At 50.5% G+C, this 19,595-nt stretch overlaps 1 protein-coding gene across 2 annotated transcripts; it reads right to left on the reverse strand.

Annotated features, from left to right (window-relative positions):
* Positions 1–383: 383 nt before the first annotated feature.
* On the reverse strand, positions 384–19,582 carry P3H1 (prolyl 3-hydroxylase 1). 2 transcript variants are annotated; one of them, XM_012112963.4, is made up of 15 exons: positions 19,061–19,582; positions 15,613–15,765; positions 13,628–13,817; positions 13,285–13,416; positions 12,087–12,226; positions 7,080–7,169; positions 6,758–6,810; positions 6,462–6,583; positions 4,437–4,564; positions 4,176–4,271; positions 3,377–3,527; positions 2,131–2,248; positions 1,657–1,732; positions 1,262–1,402; positions 384–856 (listed from the first exon to the last, which is right to left on the reverse strand). In XM_012112963.4, the coding sequence occupies exons 1-15, from the start codon at positions 19,523–19,525 to the stop codon at positions 701–703; spliced, it is 2,211 nt and encodes a 736-aa protein (XP_011968353.1). In that variant the 5' UTR covers positions 19,526–19,582; the 3' UTR covers positions 384–700. The 2 variants fall into 2 exon arrangements, with proteins under 2 accessions (XP_011968353.1, XP_042102613.1); XM_042246679.1 differs by lacking the exons at positions 384–856; positions 1,262–1,402 and adding an exon at positions 1,418–1,450.
* Positions 19,583–19,595: the final 13 nt, after the last annotated feature.

The following is a 19,595-nucleotide window of genomic DNA, read 5'->3' on the forward strand; positions in this document are numbered from 1 at the left end:
AGCAGAGCAGGATGCATGTGGCCGACACGGGGGCACCACGCCAGGGCACTGCTGACCGATGCTGGCTGCCAGAGAAGGATTAAAGATAATCCTTGCCATCCACCCAGAGCGTTCCAGTTTACAAAATGCTGTCACATCCGATACCGCCTCTGGGCCACACAACTGCCCAGGAGGTGGGCAGACCGGGGATTATGGTCCCCCTCATACATATGACAACCCTGAGGTCCCCGAGGTTAAGTGTCTGGCCTGAGGCTGCACAGGAAGTGGCCAAGCCAGGTGCCTCCTCACACCAGGCCTGCCACTGCGTCCTGCCCAGAACAATTTTCATCAAGTGAGACCTCTGGGGCCAATGGGCATATTTCCACTCTGAACAAACCACCAGGTAAAAAAACCACGAATCATTTATTCTTTGGTTGTCTACACAGGCACTTAAATACTGTATTGCTGTCACGTGGCTGCCTGTGCGGGCCCCCAGAGTGGCTCGGGGCCTGCGTCCTGAGCCCTCAGTCAGGCCCGGGGGGGAGAGGGCCATCCCGCCATGTCCACTCCGAGAGCAGTAGCACCATGCGGATGGCCGTGAGCAGAGCCCCCTCAGCTGGGCGGCAGGCCTAGGTTCCCACTGCTCCTCACCCGGGGCTGGCCAGTCCAGGGTGCGGGACAGAGTCCCTCGTGTGGGTCTGATCACCATCCATGGGAGTTGTCAGAGCTCATCCTTGTGCCCTGACTCACTGCTGGAGACGGGCTCCTGTAGGGGATTGGAGGTCCCCTCCTGGGCTTCCTGGGGCTGCTCGTTGGGGAGGTCCATCTCTTCCGGACTAAAGAGCATCTTTACCAGGTCATCCGCCTGCACTCGGTCCTGCAAGGACAAACCCTTGGCTGTTCAGAGAGGCCTCTGGACCAGGTACTCACCATCGCCTACGTACTACTTCCTGGAGAACAAGAAGGTGCTTCCTCTGCGGCCTCCGATCTCATCCTCTTCCTAGCAGGTCATGGGCAGAGGTAGCAGAGATGGTACCCAGTGAGGCACCGAGAACTAGGGTCACCCCCCAATCCTGTCCCCCCAGGTCCCTACCTGGAGCCCTACTGACAAGGAAGGAAGGGCCGGGGACCACGGTGACACAGTGCCAGAGCGAAGAGTCTCTCTGGACCCCCCAGCCCAGCGTTTCTTTCCCGTCTAAGCATCGGCAGTGGGACTGGGGAAGGAGGAAGCAGAACAGGGGCCCCACCAGCAACAGGCCATGGCGGCGCCAGCTGCTCTCACCCTCTCGCTGTGTCGAGCATCCAAAGTGAACCAGAGGGCGATGGCACAGCGCTGCCCTCTGGTGACAGCCTTTACTCCATGCGGGTTTTCCGTGCCCGAAGAGAATCCCACGGCCCTTCCGCACTGGGGCTGCACCTCTGCCTAAAGGGGACAGCGAGGCGGGTGCGCAGGTCAGAGACTGGAACCTGCCTTCAGAAGGGACATGGGGTCACTCAGGTCGGGCTGGAGGGTGGCTCCTCTGCCTGGCTGCCCAAAGCACAGCACTAAAGAGAAAAGGTGACGGGTCGGAGGCCTCCTGGTTTGGGGAGGGGAGTGCTGGCTACCAGGAAGGCCAGCCGGCCATTCTGCCCACTGCACCTTGAGGGTTTCTCTCTCCCACGGACAGGCGCACTCACCGTCACGGTCTTGGCATCTAGTTCAGTGAAATAGAAGTTTCCTCCATCGAAGTCTCCATTCAGATAAAGAATGGCACTGGGAAAGGCAGAGAGAGCATCTCGACACCAACTTCCTCCTCCTGCCCCCGAGAAAACCTGCAGCTCCAGTGCCTTCACCTCCAAGTGCTCCCAGCCAGCAGCTGGAGGGGGGCCTTTCATAGGAAGAAAGCTTTCCAGAACCTTCTCTGAAGCCTCACGAACAGGACTCCTGACCTTCCTGCCTCCTGACCCTCAGCCCTGAGCACCCAGCATGCCCTTCTCTGAACCACGTCCTCCTCTCTCCATTCTGTTCTCCCACTACACTGTAACCATTCCCATATTGTCTGATTTCCAACCCAGAGGGTCCTAGACTCTGGCAAGAGCTGGTCCCAAGCATGCACGTGTTGGAGGAGGGAGCAAGGCACGGGGCCCTGGGGACCTGAGGACCACTGGCACCTGAAGTCCCGGAAGGTGTAGGCAGGGGGCTCCTTGATGCACACGAGGGCCTCGGCGTTCAGGATACAGTTGTCCACATGGACGGGGTGGCTACCGTCCTTCCTCTCAGCCTGTGCCTCTGCGGCCAAGGGGATACACATCAGCACTGGGGCTCTCAGGGGACTGCCGTGCAGCTCTCCTGCTGGCCTGGGGGTGCGTTTGGGTCACTGCCAACCAGCTTCCTTTCCTCTGGTTTGATCCACACCTTCGAGTCTTTTGACACAGCAGCAAGACCAACCTTAAATCCTCAACACTGGTGGAATAAAGATAAGGCCTCATCCAGCCCTCCCCTGCCTGACCACTGTCCTCCTGCTGGCCAGGCCCCAGGGCGCCCCCACCTGGAGACCATGCATATTGCAAGCTTGGCATATTCCTTTGGTGTGCCCAGATTATGGCAGGATTCCAGACATTCTGAGGGACAGTAAAGCCCTAACCTCTGCCACCATCAGTGGAACGTCAGCGCTGGGCCACTGAAGGCTCTGGCAGGACAGACCCGGCTGTGGGTCATATGTGAGTCCTGGACACTGGCCGTACCTCACCCCTCCGCAAGGACGCAAAAGGGAATGTGACAGAGGGGGAGTGAACGGCGAGTGGCCTCCAGTCTGCCCTAACTTATAAAATAAGGAGTTCCCTCACAAATGTGGTACTTAAAAATTAGTGACAGGAACTTAAAACACAGCTCATGGTTCATCTAAAGACACCGGTATGCCCAACCCTGACGCTGAGAACCACTGACTTAGAGGATGAAAAAGGCTCTTAAAGGTGGTTGTTCAGCCTCTAAGTCATCTCCAACTAGAAGCACTCTGTGATTCGGCCTCTGAGGCCCTGCCAGCCTCACCTGGCTGCCCCGCCCCCTACATCCCTGACCTTCCTCTCCAGAAATGGCAACTTTCTTAGTCCCCCCAACTCCTGGTGGATCAGTGCTGCCACTCTTTTGTACATGGTTCCCTCTGACTTAAACATCCTCCATCACCCCATGTACTCCGCAACCCCCATTCATCCTGTGTAACCGCCGTCACCGCCTCTGGGAAGCCCTCCTGACTGCCCAGGGAGACTGACTCTAACTTCCTCCGCAGCGCGGACTGAGCTCGTTTATGCTGGTTCCCCAGCAGGATGAAGGGGCCCGTGCCTGCTCTTCTCCCCGTCCCGGCGCCCGGCCAGTGCCTGGGGGTCTGCCGGGCGGGGCTGCAGGGTGAGGGAGGCCCACCTTCGATGGCGGTGCGGCACACCAGATGGGAGTAGGAGAAGTAGAGCGGGGTGTCCAGGCGGAAGTACGACTCCATGACGCGGCGCACCTTCTCGGTCACGTTGTAGTACAGGTGGGCGCTCTGCAGAGGAACCTTCCCTTCCTGCCCCAGCTGCCGAGGAGATCAGTGGTCAGCCTGGGTCAGGGGCCCTGGGCGCCCTCTCTCTGGAGGCCGACAGAGCAGGGAGGCGACTGGCCCCACTCCTCGAGCTCTGAAGGCACTCCCTCTGCTTCCCGCAGGTGACACTCTGCCATTGCCCGCCCCCCTCGCCTCCACACTTCTCTTTATAAGTAACTCATGCATCCTGCTCAGAAGTAGAGCCATTCTGGGACTTCCCTCATGGTCCAGACTCTGTGCTCCCGATACAGGGGGCCCAGGTTTGATCTCTGGTCAGGGAACCAGATCCCACACGCTGCAACTAAGAGTTCGCATACCACAGCTAAAGCTCTCGCAGGCTGCAACTAAGGCCCAGTGCCACCAAATAAATAAAAATAAATATTTTTCTTAAAGTATAGCTGTTCTTCAGAAAGCACTCTCAAACTCGGGGTATTAGTCTTACTTGCTTGCCTCAATTTTATTACACTTAAGAGCCATGGTTCAAAGGTCAGCCTCACCCAGCGTGGTTTATCCTGCCTCGGTGGCAGCCGGAATGCTGACAGGCAGATACTTTTCCCCTTCCCACCACCATCTCCAACTCCCCCTCAAAGCCTGGGCACCCCCTCCCTCCTCTCCACACTTAGAACAGAGTACTGACCCTACCTTGAGGGCCTTGAAGACGGTGACACCGTAGAACTTCTCGCTGGGGGTGTGTGGGGAGGTCTGACCCCGGTAGCCATCTCCTAAAGTTGCTGCTGCCTAGGAGGCCCCCAGAACAGGTAGAGTTAGCCAGGCAGCTGAGAGCCCGGGAAGAGGCAGTCGACTGCCCAGAGCAAGGGGCAGGCAACTGTCCAGACCTAAGAGGCACCCAGTTGGGGGACGCTGGGCCCTCAGGGAGGCAGTGTGGTCACCGGGCTCCCTCACATTGGTCAGTCTCTGCAGCTCCTGGCACTCCGCGTCGGAGATGACGCCATCCATCACCACCCGCTGGGAACCATTCAGGACTTTGGAGTTCATGGTGAGTCTGATGCCGTCATACAGCAGGGGGCCACCTGCAAAGCAATGACAAGACTGGCTAAATCCAGCAGTGGTTCAGACACTCTCCATCAGATACTACCTTCCTGTAAGGAATAGAAATTCCAGTTGATTCCTGTTTACCAGAGAAACCTTCCATTTGGTCACTTGGAAAGGTGGGCTGAACCAGAGGATGGAACTTAGGACAGGAGGTCCAAGCACTGTTCCACAGCTGCTGGCTCCTGGGCCTTCACACATCATTGGGGAAACATCATAGACGTTCCTATAACGTGAGCTCAAGACCAGAAAGAACTGGGTTTGACTCCTGGATCCTCTACTTACTAGCTGTCTGACCTTGGCAAGTTACTTAACCTCCCTGAGCCTTATCTCATCTGCAAAATAATATCTTAGAGGCCAGTCCTTCTCTCTTCGATTTCTCCTGGTATATCATAAGCTTAATATAAAGAATAATAAGACAACTTAAAAAGTTTAGCACAATACTTGGCATGGAGTAAATGCTTAAAAGTTTACCTATCACCAGCACCACACTGCAAAGTGATTATCCTCCAATTAGGAAAAAAAAAAAAGTTTAGCCACCATCATATCATCATCTATTTAAAAATGAGGATTTTACAATCTGCCCAAACCCACCTCTCAGGCAGTTATGAGAATCAAGAGAAATAACAGAGTAGGGTGAAAGCTCTCTGAAAACAAACAAACGATGGACAGGTTCTTTAATGTGCTAATCTTCTTAAATTAACCACTGTTCACTGAAGCAACCATAACGGCCAGTCTTTCTCTCTTCAGTTCCCCCTGGTATCTCTTTGTGCTGGGGACATACCAGAGACCAAATCAATTCTATTTACTCCAGCCCCAGCATGTGCCAGGCACTGTGCTAGAAGAGGTGAGGGATTAACACCTGAAGACAGAAGCTATTTCAATACTCACACAATAAGCGGCACAAAGCAGGCCTTGTGAAAGCACAGAGTGCCTTGAAAATTCAACAGAAAGAGGGAGGGGAGGGAATTCCCTGGTGGTCCAGTGACTGAGACTCTGTGCTCCTAATGCAGGGGGGCCTGGGTTCAATCCCTGGTCAGGGAACTAGATCCCACATGTTGCAACTAAAGATCCTGCATGCCGCAACTAAGACCCAGGGCAAACAAATAAATAATAGGCAGGGGCTCCTGATTGGCCTGGAGTTTAAGAAAGACTCTGTGGGGGTGTATCTGAGATGCCACATGGGTAGGGATGGTAGGAAGTGTGTAGGAGGACAGACAGACCTCAACAAGGACTTGTGGGCAGAGAGAGGCTCAGGATGAGGAAAAGGTGTAAACAAGGCAAGAGTGGAGCCTACGGTTAAAGGAGAGACAAGGAGGATGGTGTCAGAGTCCCGGTGTTCGGAGACTGGTCTTGCCCCCCGATGGGAAGGGGCAAGGACAGACTGGAAGAGGAAAGAAGGGTGCAGATGGGAGGCCTGGGAGCCTGTCATTGGCCTGAGGCAACGGGACAGGAAAAGGGTTGGGGAGATAGACAGAGAGCAGAGTCCCACTCGCTAGGCCTCGCCAGTGGACTGGAGGGGACAGGCAAGGGGGGACCAAAGGACATCTGAAGATTCTGAGGCTTGGTGACAGAACGGATGATGGCAGTTGGGAGGAAACGGTCAAGGAGACGAGTTTTCTCCTCTAAATACTTACTGAAGTGAACTAAACTAATGTCCCCGTGACACAGGCGTCTTATTTCTTAACCAAAGGCCAATTCTCAGTTATCTTTGCAGGCAGAAGTCCCGTGGGTGAGTAAGGAAGGGTGACCCTGACTGTGACCCGTGCCAGCTCAGCTCCTGAGGCTGCCCTCTCATGGGAGCTGCCCAGCGGACATGGGGACCCTGGCCCTGCTGCCCCCACGATGGCCAAGGTGGCCCCGAGCCCATCCTCTCACCTTCCCGGGTCAGCCTGCTCACGTCCAGTGACTCCTTGGTCTTCTCCTCCACGAGGGTCTCGATCTCCTTCATAAGGTTCCCGATCTCTTGGGAGATGCGGGCGGCTGTTTCCCGTTCTGACCTGTGAGCACAGCCGCTCTGAGCGCTGCATCCCGGGGCCAACCCAGGTTTCCACCCCGGCTCCCCAGACTGGACCTGCCCACCCCTTGCCAGGAGTTCACATCTGCCTGGGCTCGGGAAGCCTCAAGTGCTTCATCACACTGATCCACGCATGCAGTTTCTTCAAGGGCCTCACTTCTGTTTCTCTTGCAGTCTCTTAGGAATCACCTCCACTGGAGTCCATGAATCCTAAAAGCGGAGGAGGAGGAAATGAACAGTGCCAGAGGGCCTGGTGGATCCTTTAGGTCTTGATGCGCCGACCAGGGCCTACAGGAAGCCCACCTCCTCACCAGACCCCTTCCAGGAGACAAAGGGAGATGTCTTTGGGACCAAGTCACCTATAACTATCCAGCCAGAATTCCCCCTTGTCTCTTGTCCACCGGTCTTCTCCCCGGAGTCACCTGGTGTACAGCTCACCCCATCCCTTGCCCACCCCTCACCCCCACACCCTGGCTCACCGGATCAACAAAGGGAATTCCAAAAACATCATAGGCGAAGAAGAGCAGCTCCTTCTCCAGCAGGCTCCGCTGGCGGTATTCCTGGGCACTCTGAGGACACACAGCGGGAGGAACGCTCTGGAACTCAGCCCTGCCTCTAGCTCTCAGCCCCCCACACCCCTGCCCTCCACCGCGCATCTACACTTCTGCTCCCAGTGTGACCTGAGGCTTCCTCTCCCACCACTATTCATGTGTCCGTCCCCCAGTTTGGGACAAAAGCCTCACTTTTGTGCTCGAGGGTTCCTCTTGCCTGTCACAAGCAGCGTATCTGAGGGTGGCGTAGCCAGGCTTCCCTTGAAGGGAAAACGTCCCCTTCCTTCCTCTGCCATTAGTCTCTGAGACAGAAAACCTGAGGATTCTCAGGAACACTTAGTCTTCAAAGAAGGAGTTTGGTACTTTTACAGGAGTTTGGTACTCAGGGAAAAACAAACAACTTAAAAACTAGGTATTAGGTGACTCCTGTGTTATTCATTCAATCTTTACTGCCACCTTGAGGTTGATCTGACTATCCCCATTTTACAGACGGGGACACTGAGGTACAGAGGGACAATATTGTGTCCTATTGTGGCATGACACAACAGGAAACAGCAGAGCAGGGACCCATGTCCAAGGCTGGGTCTCTCTAGTCCTAAAGTCCGTGTGCTTTATCCTGGGTCATGTGCCTCCCCTCAGACTTGGAGCAGAGGGTATCCCTCCCCGGAGCCAGGCAGCTGCAGAAAGAGCACTGGGGTCCAGCACCAGGCCCTTCCCACTGGTGGGCTTACCCGGGGTAGGCAAACTAAGTGCCTTCCGGATCCCACCTTTCCCTAGGTGCCCTGCTAGTCTCCTAGCAGCAGAAGAAGGAAGGAAAAGAAAAAGAAGACGGTGTCAGTTGAAACCAAAGATGAGGGCAATAAGGAAAACTTCAAAGGCGTCAATGAGGCCTACCTATAAGAGGAAGATGGAAATTTTCAAGGGAGTTCATTTTTAAAAAATTTTAAGGGATAAAATTATTTTTAAAAATATTTATTTATGTGGATCTTAGTGTCAGGTCTTAGTTCTGACACTCAGGATCTTCGCTGTGCATGCAAGATTTTTTTTTTTTTTTAATGGAAGATCTTTAGTTGCAGCATGTGAACTCAGTCATGGCACGTGGGATCTAGTTTCCTGAGCAGGGATGGAACCTGGGCCCCCTGCATTATGTGGAGTCTTAACCACTGAATCACCAGGGAAGTCCCTCCTGAGGAGCTGAAATGATTGGCCTCCCACACCAAGTGCTGGACACAAAGCTAGATATGTGTTAACTCCTTTAACCCTCTGCAGCAGCCCTATGAGGCTCAACCCCCACTTCTACCACTTACTCTTTAAACACTGATTTTCCAAGTGGCAGCTTTGTGTCAGAACTCTGCTGGTACTGGGAGAAAGCAGGGGAGCAGAGATTCTCATCACTATAGGCAGTGACAGGCCACCGTGCAGGTTAACTCATTTCTTGGAGCCTAAATGTCCTCATCTCTAAAAAAGAAAGAACAGTGCCTACCTCACAGGGCACCTGTGATGACAGAACGAGATGATGTGTGTTAACACCCAGCTCAACGAGTTGATGGGTGTAAAGATCTGGCTCAATTCTTGGCCTGGGATGGGGCTCAACAGACGTGAGTCACCTTCTTACCAGAAGGGTGGTGCTAGTTAGAAATGGTAGACTGACCACTCATTTTCTCTTTCTGCCCAAGACTCACTAATACGGCCATCAAGGGCAAGGGTGAGGGGGAATCTTAACTGAGCAAAGAGCCAGAAGTGCCATCTCAAAGCCAGGTGGTCACCATCTAGCAGCCAAAGCGGACAATGACAGTCTCCGCACGGCAGGGGATGGCAAGAGGAGGACTCCTTTTACTGGAGACTCTTAGGACGCCAGATCTAGGAAGGAAGAACCTTGGTTTTTAACTTCAGGGTAGGTTGGTGATGCCACCTCATGGGACTGTTATGAGAATCAAATGAAAGAAAAGCTATGAAAGATTTTTGTAAACTATAAAATGCCACACACATTTAAAGGGTGCTTATTTTCAACACGAAAGTGCCCCAGCAACCAGAATGGGAAGTCTGTTACTACCACATCATGTACCTGCTTCTCCCAGTGAACAGAGGAAAAGTTAGCCACCCTGGGCTGGAGCGCGGGCAGGAAGGGAGGCTGTGCGTCCCTTCCACCCTGCCACCTGTACACTCTGGAGCCCTGTGGCCAGCAACACACACAGGTCTCCTAGCCTGGGAATTTTGGGTGTGTGCTCTGTCGCTCAGTCTGTAAGTCATGTCGTACTCTTTGCAACCCATAGATTTTAGCCTGCCAGGCTCCTCTGCCCATGGAATTTTCCAGGCAAGAATACTGGAGTGGGTCCCAGACTGGAACAGGGAACCTAATTAGACATGGAGAGAAGGGAGGAGTGAAAACCACCCCCAACCCAGGCTGCCAGTTCCACCTCCCTCCTCCACCTGGTGGGTGCCCCTGCCTCGCTCAGGCCTTGGCAGCTCTCTCAGTGCCACACGGCCCCCAGCACCTCCCATTCTGAACCCTCCACCATCATAGCTCATCAGGCTGCTTCAAACCCTTCAGGACTCACCACTCCCCGCCGCATAGAGGCCAGGGTCCTGGAGAGGCACTCAAGAACCTTCAGAATCTGATCCTCCGGGCCCCACTGCCTGCAACTCGCTGGCACCCTCCTCCATTTGCGTGGGATAGTCGGGTAGGTGCTGTACATGCTGCTCTCCATCTAAACGGCCCTTCCCTGACTCATTCACCTACTGTAGGCTTTAAAAACCAAATGTCACCACCACTGCCTCTTGCAAAGCCCTCCCTGACTCTCCAGGCACTCCCTTCTCTCCCATGTGTCCACTCTAGCTCGCTGGCACCTCTTTTATTCTATTCACTGCAGTACCCTACAAATGTCACATTGTATACCTTTCCAAGGTGGTTTCAGATGGCACTCAAAAAGACATGAAGGTAAAACATAGACAGCTAAACCCACAGAGAGCTGGCAGACATAAACAGAAATGTTCAGGTCCTTCCTCCAACCCCTGACCTACAGGCCCATGTCTGGGGGTTGGGGGTGGGGAAATAATCTCCAGGAACAGTTAGGTCAAATTTTTTTCTTTACCTAAAATTATTATCATGGAGACAATATCATATTGGTGCATAGTAATCTACTCACGCAATTTACGAGTTATCTTCTATGACACTGAATGAATGTACCAAAATTGATTCAACCAGTCTCCAAATTGATGGCGTTGAGCTTGTTTCTAGTTATTTGGCTTTCAGCAGCAGTGTTCTGATGCACAGCTGTGCACATTACCTTTGCACAAATGTGCAGTACAGCTGCGGGGTGAATCCCTGGCGGCTGAATCATTGGTTAAACAGCCCAGGGGTGGACCTGTTTTCTCATCCCTTTCATTTGTCCAAGAGATGTGATGCATTAACAACTGAGGGGCTTCTAGAACAATCATAGCTATTTATCTTTGTTGTTGTTGTTGTTGACAAAGTGAAAGGTTAGTCCAAAGTTATAGCCAATTTTACAGGCTGGGGTTTGGGTGAGGCCAGCAGGACACAAGTGATTGCGGGCCACAGGGATAAGCCCCCTAGTTTCAGGAGGTAACTGAGGTTAGAGGTGAGAAAACCCTCCAACTGCTACTCATGTACCATCGTCCAGAACCCTGTGATGCTACCTGTCCACACAACATGTTGTACAGTGCCTGTCGGCTTACTCTCTCTCTTTTTTTGACTGCACCCCGAGGCTTGTGGGATCTTGGTTCCCTGACCAGGGATTGAACCGTGGCCCACAGCAGTGAAAGTGCTGAGTCTTAACCACTGGATCGTCAGGGAAGTCCCAGCTCACTATCTCATTTGACCTTCACACTCATCCTGTGTTGAAGCCAGAGCAAGAACCACAGTCCTATTTTACAGCAGAAGAGACAGACTCAGAAGGGCAAAGCAGCATGACTGAGATCCCACACGATGTGCCAAAAATCACATGGCTAGTAAGTGGAGGAGTCAGGACTTGAGCCTGTATTAGTGACTTGAAATCCACATCATTGTTCTGGGCTCAAGAAGGAGAGGATCTAGGGCCTGTGCATGGCATATGCACAAAAAGGTTCACAGTGCCAAACTTCACTGAGTTACAACAGAGAACTTTTCGTGTGTGTGTGTCTGTGTGTGTATTTTAGGCTACTTTATTTTATTATTTATTTTTTTTGGTCATGCCCTGAGGCATGTGATCTTAGTTCCCTGACCAGGGATCGAACCTGCATCTGCTTCAGTGGAAGCGTGGAGTCTTAACCACTAGACATCTAGGAAAGTCCTCTCTTTTCATGTTTTTAATACAAAAATAATACTCATTCACTGCAGGGAATTTAGAAAATACAGATAAGCAAAATAAAAAGGAATCACCTGTAATTCCTGAAATAGCCATTGTTAAATGAACAGCACAATGTACAGTCCTCCCAACAGCGCAGGGGTGGGGGGGTGCTTTCACTCCAGTGCTTTTCATTTTAGACTTTGTATCACATAGATTTTCCTTCCACTTTTGGAAGGATATGGGATTAATGCTGAAACAGGGACAGATCAGACAATGGCAGAAAGAAGAGGGGATAGGAAGGAAAATGGAGGCAGAAAAGTAGTGAGTGAAAAAAAAGTTAGCATGAAGTAGAAAATGATTAATCTTGGCCAAACAGTATAAAGTCTTAAAGTAGGGATGCTAAAAAAGGCAAAGAACGTGGCTGCTTTGCAGTTCTGCTTTTCTTTGCCAACTCAGAGAACAGACTTCTGGGCCCAGATTGTGCTAATGAAGGCTCCGGCTTATTCCCTACGCTTCCCGTGCATTCACGCCTGCCTGGGAACCCTGCCTCACCCTGCCCAAGCAGCAGCTGGCTCCCCCTTCTCTATCCCACTCTGCTCTCTGGTCTGGGTTCAGCTGGCAGCGGCCCTAAGTAACGCAAGTCTCTCACCTCACGGGGGCCAATGGATCTGGCCTGCTCTTCTCCAAGCATGGCTGTATAGTAGGCCAGATTCTGGCTCATCACCTCATCATTGGGGAAGAAGAGGAGATAGGTCTTGGCACATTCAATGGCCTGTGTGTAATTCCCAACTGCAAAGGGGAAAAAATGGCTGAAGAGAAAGCATCTCATTTTGGGTACCACGAACCACCTAGAGTTCAGTCTCAGCACAGCTCAAGGTGATGACACGGCCAAGAGGCACCAGCTACATAACACAACTGCCTGATTAGGGGAGAGAAATGACAGAATCCACGTAGAATATGTAATTGATTTTAAGGTGCTCAGTGTCCTCAGGTAATTCAAACATTGGCCTTAATAGTCCAACTCATTAGACCAATATCAGGAATATTCCCATCTTCCTATTTTTTTTTCCCCTATGGCCTTTCAGAAGAGAAGGGAAGATTATAATAGCAGATTGCCTCTTTTGTTGATATGTTTGTTTCCTCAACTATAAAAGCATATATTCTTAAACATGCTCTAAGGCTTACTTTTAGCACACAGTAGGAACTCAGTAAATACCTGCTGACTTGTTTTTCTGGATATTGACATGCCCCTCTCTCTACTCTAGAGCCTCAGTGCTGTTATGAAGGAGAAGGGCTGGGAAATGTCCTTTGAGCTGGTTTAAATGGAAATACATCCTTGCATTTACTATAACTTAAAGTGAAAAAAGTGAAAGCGTTAGTCACTCAGTTATGTTCAACTATTTTCAACCCCATGGACTGTAACCCTCCAGGCTCCTCTGTCCATGGAATTCCCCAGGCAAGAATACTGGAGTGTGTAGCCATCCCTTCTCCAGGGAATATTCCCAACCCAGGGATTGAACCTGGGTCTCCTGCATTGCAGGCAGATTCTTTACCATCTAAGCCACCAGGGAAGCCCTTACTATAACTCAAGTGCAAAACCAGATTATAAATGTTATAGAGGGGACCAGTGAGGTCCTAGAGTTTCCGTCTCCCAGCTTCTCAGGCTGCTGATACTGGCCTCCCAGGAGGTGGCCTGTGACAAGGTACCCAGGGATCACCTGGCCCAGTGCCTCCCAGAGCCACAGAGAGAAGCCAAAGGGGCCAAAGCAGCACAGTGGCCACGATCCCTGCCTTCTTTGCCTTAGGCTTAGTTAAAATCAGCTGAGAAGGAGGGAAGTAGACCTTACTGTTATAGTAGGCAAACTGCAGATAATTATAATGAGATGGCAGGAAGTCTTCAAAGGGCTTCTCTCGACTTGGGTGGGAAGCAAGCTCGGTGACACAGTTCTGCTTACAGCTGAGGACCTGGATGTAATGATCTGAAAGGAATCGAAGAGAGGGAGAACCGTAAGGTCAGCTTCCAGGATTCCAATTCTGCTTAAGATGAACAAATCAAGAGGAAGCAGTTTTCAGTCGGATCCCCAGCTCTAGGAGATTCAGGAATGAGGCCTAAGAGGCCGTGTCTACGGAACCACGTTGCCGCCCCGAGAGCCCAGCAGGCCCGATCAGGAGCAGGGTTCCGGCCCGCACCTGTGATGGCCTGGAAGAGGTCGGCGTTGTACTCCAGGTAGTTGTAGCCGTCGTAGTCATAGGGCCCTTCACAGAGCGCGCGGCACTCCTCGTCCGCCACGAAGTACTCGCGCAGCGCCGCCTCCAGGTGGGGCACGGCTTCCTGCGGCTGCTCCTCGGAGTAGAGGCGCACTCCCAGCCGAAATTCGTGCTACTGGGAGGAAGGGGTACTCAGATGCCAGGCAGGCAGCAGACGGCTCTCGCTTCTATCCCGCGGCCACCTCGGCGAGCATCCCCCTAGCCCTCGCAGGTTACCGACAGAAAGGGTGGCTGCTGTATAATGAAGGCCTCCTAGAAAAGGTCTTTCCTTGTTTCTTTTGAAATTTAAAAGCATCTAACTTAATCTAGATGAATATATGGGAATTCACTGTCATTTTCTTAAAAAAATTTTTTATTTGGCTCTGCGGGGGGTCTTAGTCGCTGCATGTGGAATCTTTAGGTTGCAGCAGGCAAACTCTTAGCTGCAGCGTGTGGGACCGAGTTCCCTGACCAGGGAGCGAACCCGGGGCCCCTGCATTGGGAGCTCAGAGTCACAGTCACTGGACCCCCAGGGAAGTCCCTCATTGTCGTTTTCCTTCACTTTTTCTTGGTAGGGCTGAAAGTTTTCAAAATAAAATTGAACTTAAAAAATTGAACTCTTAGAGGTTAGAATGTGGTTTGAGGGGATGAAAGCAATCTTTCTGGCAGTAAGGACTGCTGATTACAGACTCTGCTTCTGCTCTCTGTGGGACACAGCTCCCTTCTTGTGGACAGTAACCATTTTCATTTGTCACAGAAGCACTAAAAACAAACACAAAACCTAAACTGTGTAGAGTTGTATAAAGTACTATATGTACACATTTTACTTTCAAAGCTATTCTGATACTGTCTCTAATATGCCTATTTCTATTAATATACTAGAACATAAGCCCTTTATAAAAATACTATGCCATTGGACAGTAGCCTGCCAGGCTCCTTGGTCCATGGAATTCTTCAGGCCAGAATACTGGAGTGGGTAGCCGTTCCCTTCTTTAGAGGATCTTCCCAACCCAAGGATCAAACCCAGGATTGGGTTCTACATTATATGAGGATTCCCTACTGTCTGAGGCACCAGCTGCTAAACAAACAGAATAAGAACACTGAGGAGTATGGTACTACCCACTGTTGTGAAAAGCAAAAATCTACACAACCAAAAATATTCGATAAGTAAATGAATACAATTGATGAATAAGATGGATTACCATGCAGCTATTAAAAATTGTGTTTTCAAAGAAAATTTGAAGACATGAGAAAAAGTAATGATAAAATGTTAATTCAAAAGGATGATTAAGAGTACATACACAATATGACACCAAATTAGGTTTAAAAACTAGAATTGTTGCTATTGTTTAGTCACTAAGTTTTGTCCAACTCTTTTGCTACCCCATGGACTGTAGCCCACCAGGCTTCTCTGCCCATGAGATTTCCCAGGCAAGAATACTGGAGTGGATCGCCATTTCCTTCTCCAGGAATTTTCCTGGCCCAGTGATCGAACCCTTTGTCTCCTACATTGGTAGTTGGATTCTTTACCACTAAGCCATCAGGGAAGCCCATGAAAATTAGGTACTGAAGACTTAAAAAATAGACCAAAATATCAACCACTGGTTTTCTGAATGTAGCACTGTTAGAGAGAATTAATTCCTGTTTTTTTTATGTATTTGCATTTTTCTAATGTTGTAGAATGAACATACGTTACTTTTGTAATCTGAAAACAACCCTAGTGAATGTCACTATAATAAAGAGTGAGATGGGGAGGGGGGTAGGAGGGAGGGTCAGGATGGGGAACACATGTACACCCATGGCTGATTCATGTGAATGTATGGCAAAACCAACACAATACTGTAATTAACCTTCAGTTAAAATTTAAAAAAATAAAAATTAAAAAAAAAGAGTGAGAGAAGAGGATAACATTTTTTTTTTTTTTTCACCATATGGGGTTTGGCCTCAAGATCCTTGAAGTCAGCCTCCTTCACCCCAGACATGGTCTGGTAATAGTCCAGGTTCTGTCGCATCTCCATGTGCTCAGGGTTGCCCACGAAGAAGGTATGGGCTGCTGCTACGGCTTTCTCCAACTTGTTTATCTAAGGATGAAGAATAAAAACATAGTTGTCACATGCAAACTCTGAAGTCTGAATATGCAGTTCACAGTAAACAGGAAATTCCTGCCTTCCTGAGCCTTCCACTCAGTGTGTCCGAGCCCCTCCCAAGCCCAGAAAACATACCTATTGCAAGAAACTACATACCAGAGATTAGAAGCACGGGGCCCTGAACAGATTCTCAGCTATTTCTCAAATCAGAATTAGGGATTCCTCAAATTACAGGAGGTCATGCTTCAAAAGGATAAACATCCTATTCTAAAACAAAGGTGTTATTGTAGGGGGAATGCTATGGAAGACTGACTGCCTGAGATAATCCTGTCTCGAGATTCAGATGTAGGGATTGAGCTGAAAAAGTCCAAGAACTCAAGGATTTAGGGGTAGGGGGGAAAGCGAAGTTAACAATTAGACCATGCCTAAGAATTTGCCTAGAAAAAAAAAAAAAAAGCTTTTTTTTTCGAATATGTGTTTTTGACTCATTCAAGGAAAAGGTGGGTGGCGAAAAGTCTTAAGGTCCTATACAAAATCCAGACATGACACCTTCTGCCTTTTCAAAGCCCAGGGCTCATGAGGTTAAAACTGGTGACTTTACAGAAATATGAGAGGGGAAGAAATGTGCTACAGGCCACAGTAATGCTGAGAGCAATGGACTCCAGACACCAAAATTACACAGCTTCATATATAGAGCCCAGAAGAAATCACTGATGATATAATGATTAACAACATGGGTTGTGGTATCAGACTGGTAACAATGGTAGGTTTAATTATTTTCTTGCTGGGGCTTTAGACAAGTTAAAGTTTATTCTCTAAACTCATTCCCGGGACTCTGCTAGTGGTCCCGTGGTTAAGAATCTGCCTGGCAATGCAGGGGACAGGGGTTCAATCCCTGGTCTGGGAAGATTCCACATGCTGCAGGTAATTCAGATTGTGTACCACAACTACTGAAGCCTGTGTGCCCTAGAGCCTGTGCTCTGCAACAAGAGAAGTGACCACAGTGAGAAGCCCGAGCACACAACTGGAGAGTAGCCCCCACTCATCGTAACTAGAGAAAAGCCCCCAAACAGCAACAAAGACCCAGCACAGCCAAAAATGAATAAATAAATATATAAATACATCCCCTAATCTCACAGGATTGCAGGGAAAGTTAAATGAGAGGATATATATGCAGCTTTTAACACATGGCACTGGGCACATATTAAATGCTTAATAAATGTCAGCTCAATGAATGTAAATCCTCAGTTCAGTTCAGTCGCTCAGTCGTGTCCAACTCTTTGTGACCTCATGGACTGTAGTATGCCAGGCTTCCCTGTCCATCACCAACTCCTGGAGCTTGCTCAAACTCATGTCCATTGAATCGGTGATGCCATCCAACCATTTCATCCTCTGTTGTCCCCTTCTCCTCCTGCCTTCAACCTTTCCCAGCATCAGGACCTTTTCCACTGTGTCAGTTCTTCCCAGCACATGACTAATATGCCAAGAAAAATTTTTTCTTTTCTGACTTTAGCACTAGTAAATGCACACTAGACAAGGAGTCAGCCCTGGCTGTGACCCCCAAATAGCTAGGTGACCCAAGGTCAACAATCCCCATCACTGTCCCTCAGTATCCCTAACTGTAAAATCAGAAATTCTCTCAAAGTGAAAGTGAAGTCGCTCAGTCATGTCCGACTCTTTGTGACCTCATGGACTGTAGCCTGCACCAGGATTCTCCATCCATGGGATTACCCAGGCAAGAGTACTGGAGTGGGTTGCCACTTCCTTCTCCAGAAATTCTCTCAAGTCTGTCCCTTTTATGGACTGACTCTCTTGTATCTTTCAGCACTACTCTTGCCTTTCGCCATTCTCCTCCATCTCTATACTCTTCACTCCACCTCCAGCTCTTTTTTACCCTCTGAGTGCAAGGCACCTGATTTCTCTCTCTCGTGTGGACAACTGCAGTCATCTCCTAATGGTTTACTCTGTCACCACTTTCTCCTTCTCCCAAGGCTTATCCCACATGGTTTCCAGAATCAGCATCCTACAACCCAGTTCTGATGATGGGTCCATGAAGTCTGCAGAATTCTCTTCCCACTCTGGCCCTACTCTGTTGGAAATGGCTATCCTTCCTCTCCTCCAGCAATAGTTGGGATCAGCTTCGAATGTCACCTCTTCTTTCAAGTCAAACTTCTCTGACACACAGTTAGATTTTTCCTCTGGTGTGTTTCCACAGCAGGATATAGATACTCTTTCAGGAGCCCTTACTACTAAAATGACTCTTAAACTGCAAAGCGAACTAAAACAAAAACATACAAAGTCAAGCACATTACCTGTTCAAAAACCGGAATGTGGTAAGTGTTTAGTAAATGTTTGTCAAACAATTTTTAAGTGTTGTTAAGTGACATAACCAAAGACACAGCCCAATTATTTTGGTGTCAAATCCGGTATTCCTCTGGGAAACTAGGAGGAATGGAGCAGAACTGTGTAAGCAGAACGCTTGTGCAGAGGTGGAACTCTGAGGTCCCCAAGGCTTTGTTAAGTCTCTAAGTTGAACTGAAGGTCTGTTAAACTATGGATATAATAGATAAGCCTGTACAGCTCCTCCTTCCATTTCCCCCAAACAAAATGGGGCTATTAATAGCATCTATTTTACAGGATATTGCCAGGATCTGGGTAAATGAACTAACAAACACAAAGTACTTAATAATGCCTGGAAGTCTGTTTTGGCTATTATTATCATCATAAACCAGCAACGCTCCAAATCTGGGTGTACACTTGGAGTTAAGGCACTCTGGAATTCCTAAAAATGTTCATTTTCTTTGGAAACCTGACAGACTAGCCAGAGGGTCCCTCATAGGGAGGGGCCAGACAGCCCCTACTGACGACGTGGCAACCTCACGTCCTGAAAGAAGGCTGCTGCACTCAGGCGGCAGGAAGAGCATCACTGAAAAGCAAACCGGAAGATATTGTAGAAAGGTCTTAGCTTCTCACTGGGTAACTTACAATGAAATCAGGATTTACAGCTGCCGCTGTAGTTCCCTATAAGCAGCTTCCTGAGTAACACAAGACCAAGTTTTGCTTGGCATGTGCCTAACCCCAGGCTGGACTTTTGGGGTCACCATCTGCCTATGCGAACCCGGAGAGGCTGGTCTCCTGGCAGGGTCCCTGCTCTCCCTGGATCCGGAAAAGTTTCTCGTCCAAGAGGCCACTTTCCCTCTCTGCGGACACGTCCCTCGCCCCCCAGATTCCCCGAACCAACCACACCCAGAAGAACCCCCAGCCGCCCGGGGCTCGGGCAGGTCTGCACCTTGAAGTAGGCGACCTGCAGGTAGTTGTAGGGGCTCCGCTTGCGGAACTCCAACTCCAGCTCCTCGCTGAGCGAGTGGGCGGTCGACGGCCCGAGGCAGCGGCGCAGGCAAGCCGCGCGGCGCAGCAAGCCCCCGAAGAACCGCAGGTCGTGCAGGGCGGAGGCACCTGAAGCCTGCGCCAGGCTGGGGGGCGAGTCTGGGTCCACCTCCCATGGGAGGTCGGCGGCACACCGGGTGCGGCAGCGCAGGCGGAGGGCGCGCAGGGCGGCCCGCGAGCGCAGCGCCCGCTCCATGCTCAGAACCACACCGGCCCAGTCCCCGCGAGCATAGGCCGCCGTCCCCTCCGCGAACAGCAGATCAGGCGCCGTCAGGTCCCATCCCGCCTCGGACTCGGCCTCAGCCTGGGAGGCAGTGGCGGCGACGGCTAGCAACGTGGTCAGCAGCCTTAACGCGCGTGCCGCCATGACCGCTCAGACCTAACGGGACCCCGGGTCACCGGCCAGGGAGGTTGGAGTCCCACCGCCGGGAAGCCCC

Source organism: Ovis aries, chromosome 1, assembly GCF_016772045.2.
Source record: "Ovis aries strain OAR_USU_Benz2616 breed Rambouillet chromosome 1, ARS-UI_Ramb_v3.0, whole genome shotgun sequence".
Taxonomy (NCBI): Eukaryota; Metazoa; Chordata; class Mammalia; order Artiodactyla; family Bovidae; genus Ovis; species Ovis aries.

What these genes read in the sequence shown, in the direction of transcription:
- P3H1 (XM_012112963.4), bottom strand. Translation starts at nt 19,525, where the DNA reads ATGGCGGCACGCGCGTTAAGGCTGCTGACCACGTTGCTAGCCGTCGCC. An exon ending in CCTCTTCCAGGCCATCACAG is followed by an intron (nt 13,417 to 13,627) that starts GTGCGGGCCGGA and finishes GATTCCTTTCAG; the next exon opens with ATCATTACATCCAGGTCCTC. An exon ending in AGCTGCAGAGACTGACCAAT is followed by an intron (nt 4,272 to 4,436) that starts GTGAGGGAGCCC and finishes GGGGCCTCCTAG; the next exon opens with GCAGCAGCAACTTTAGGAGA.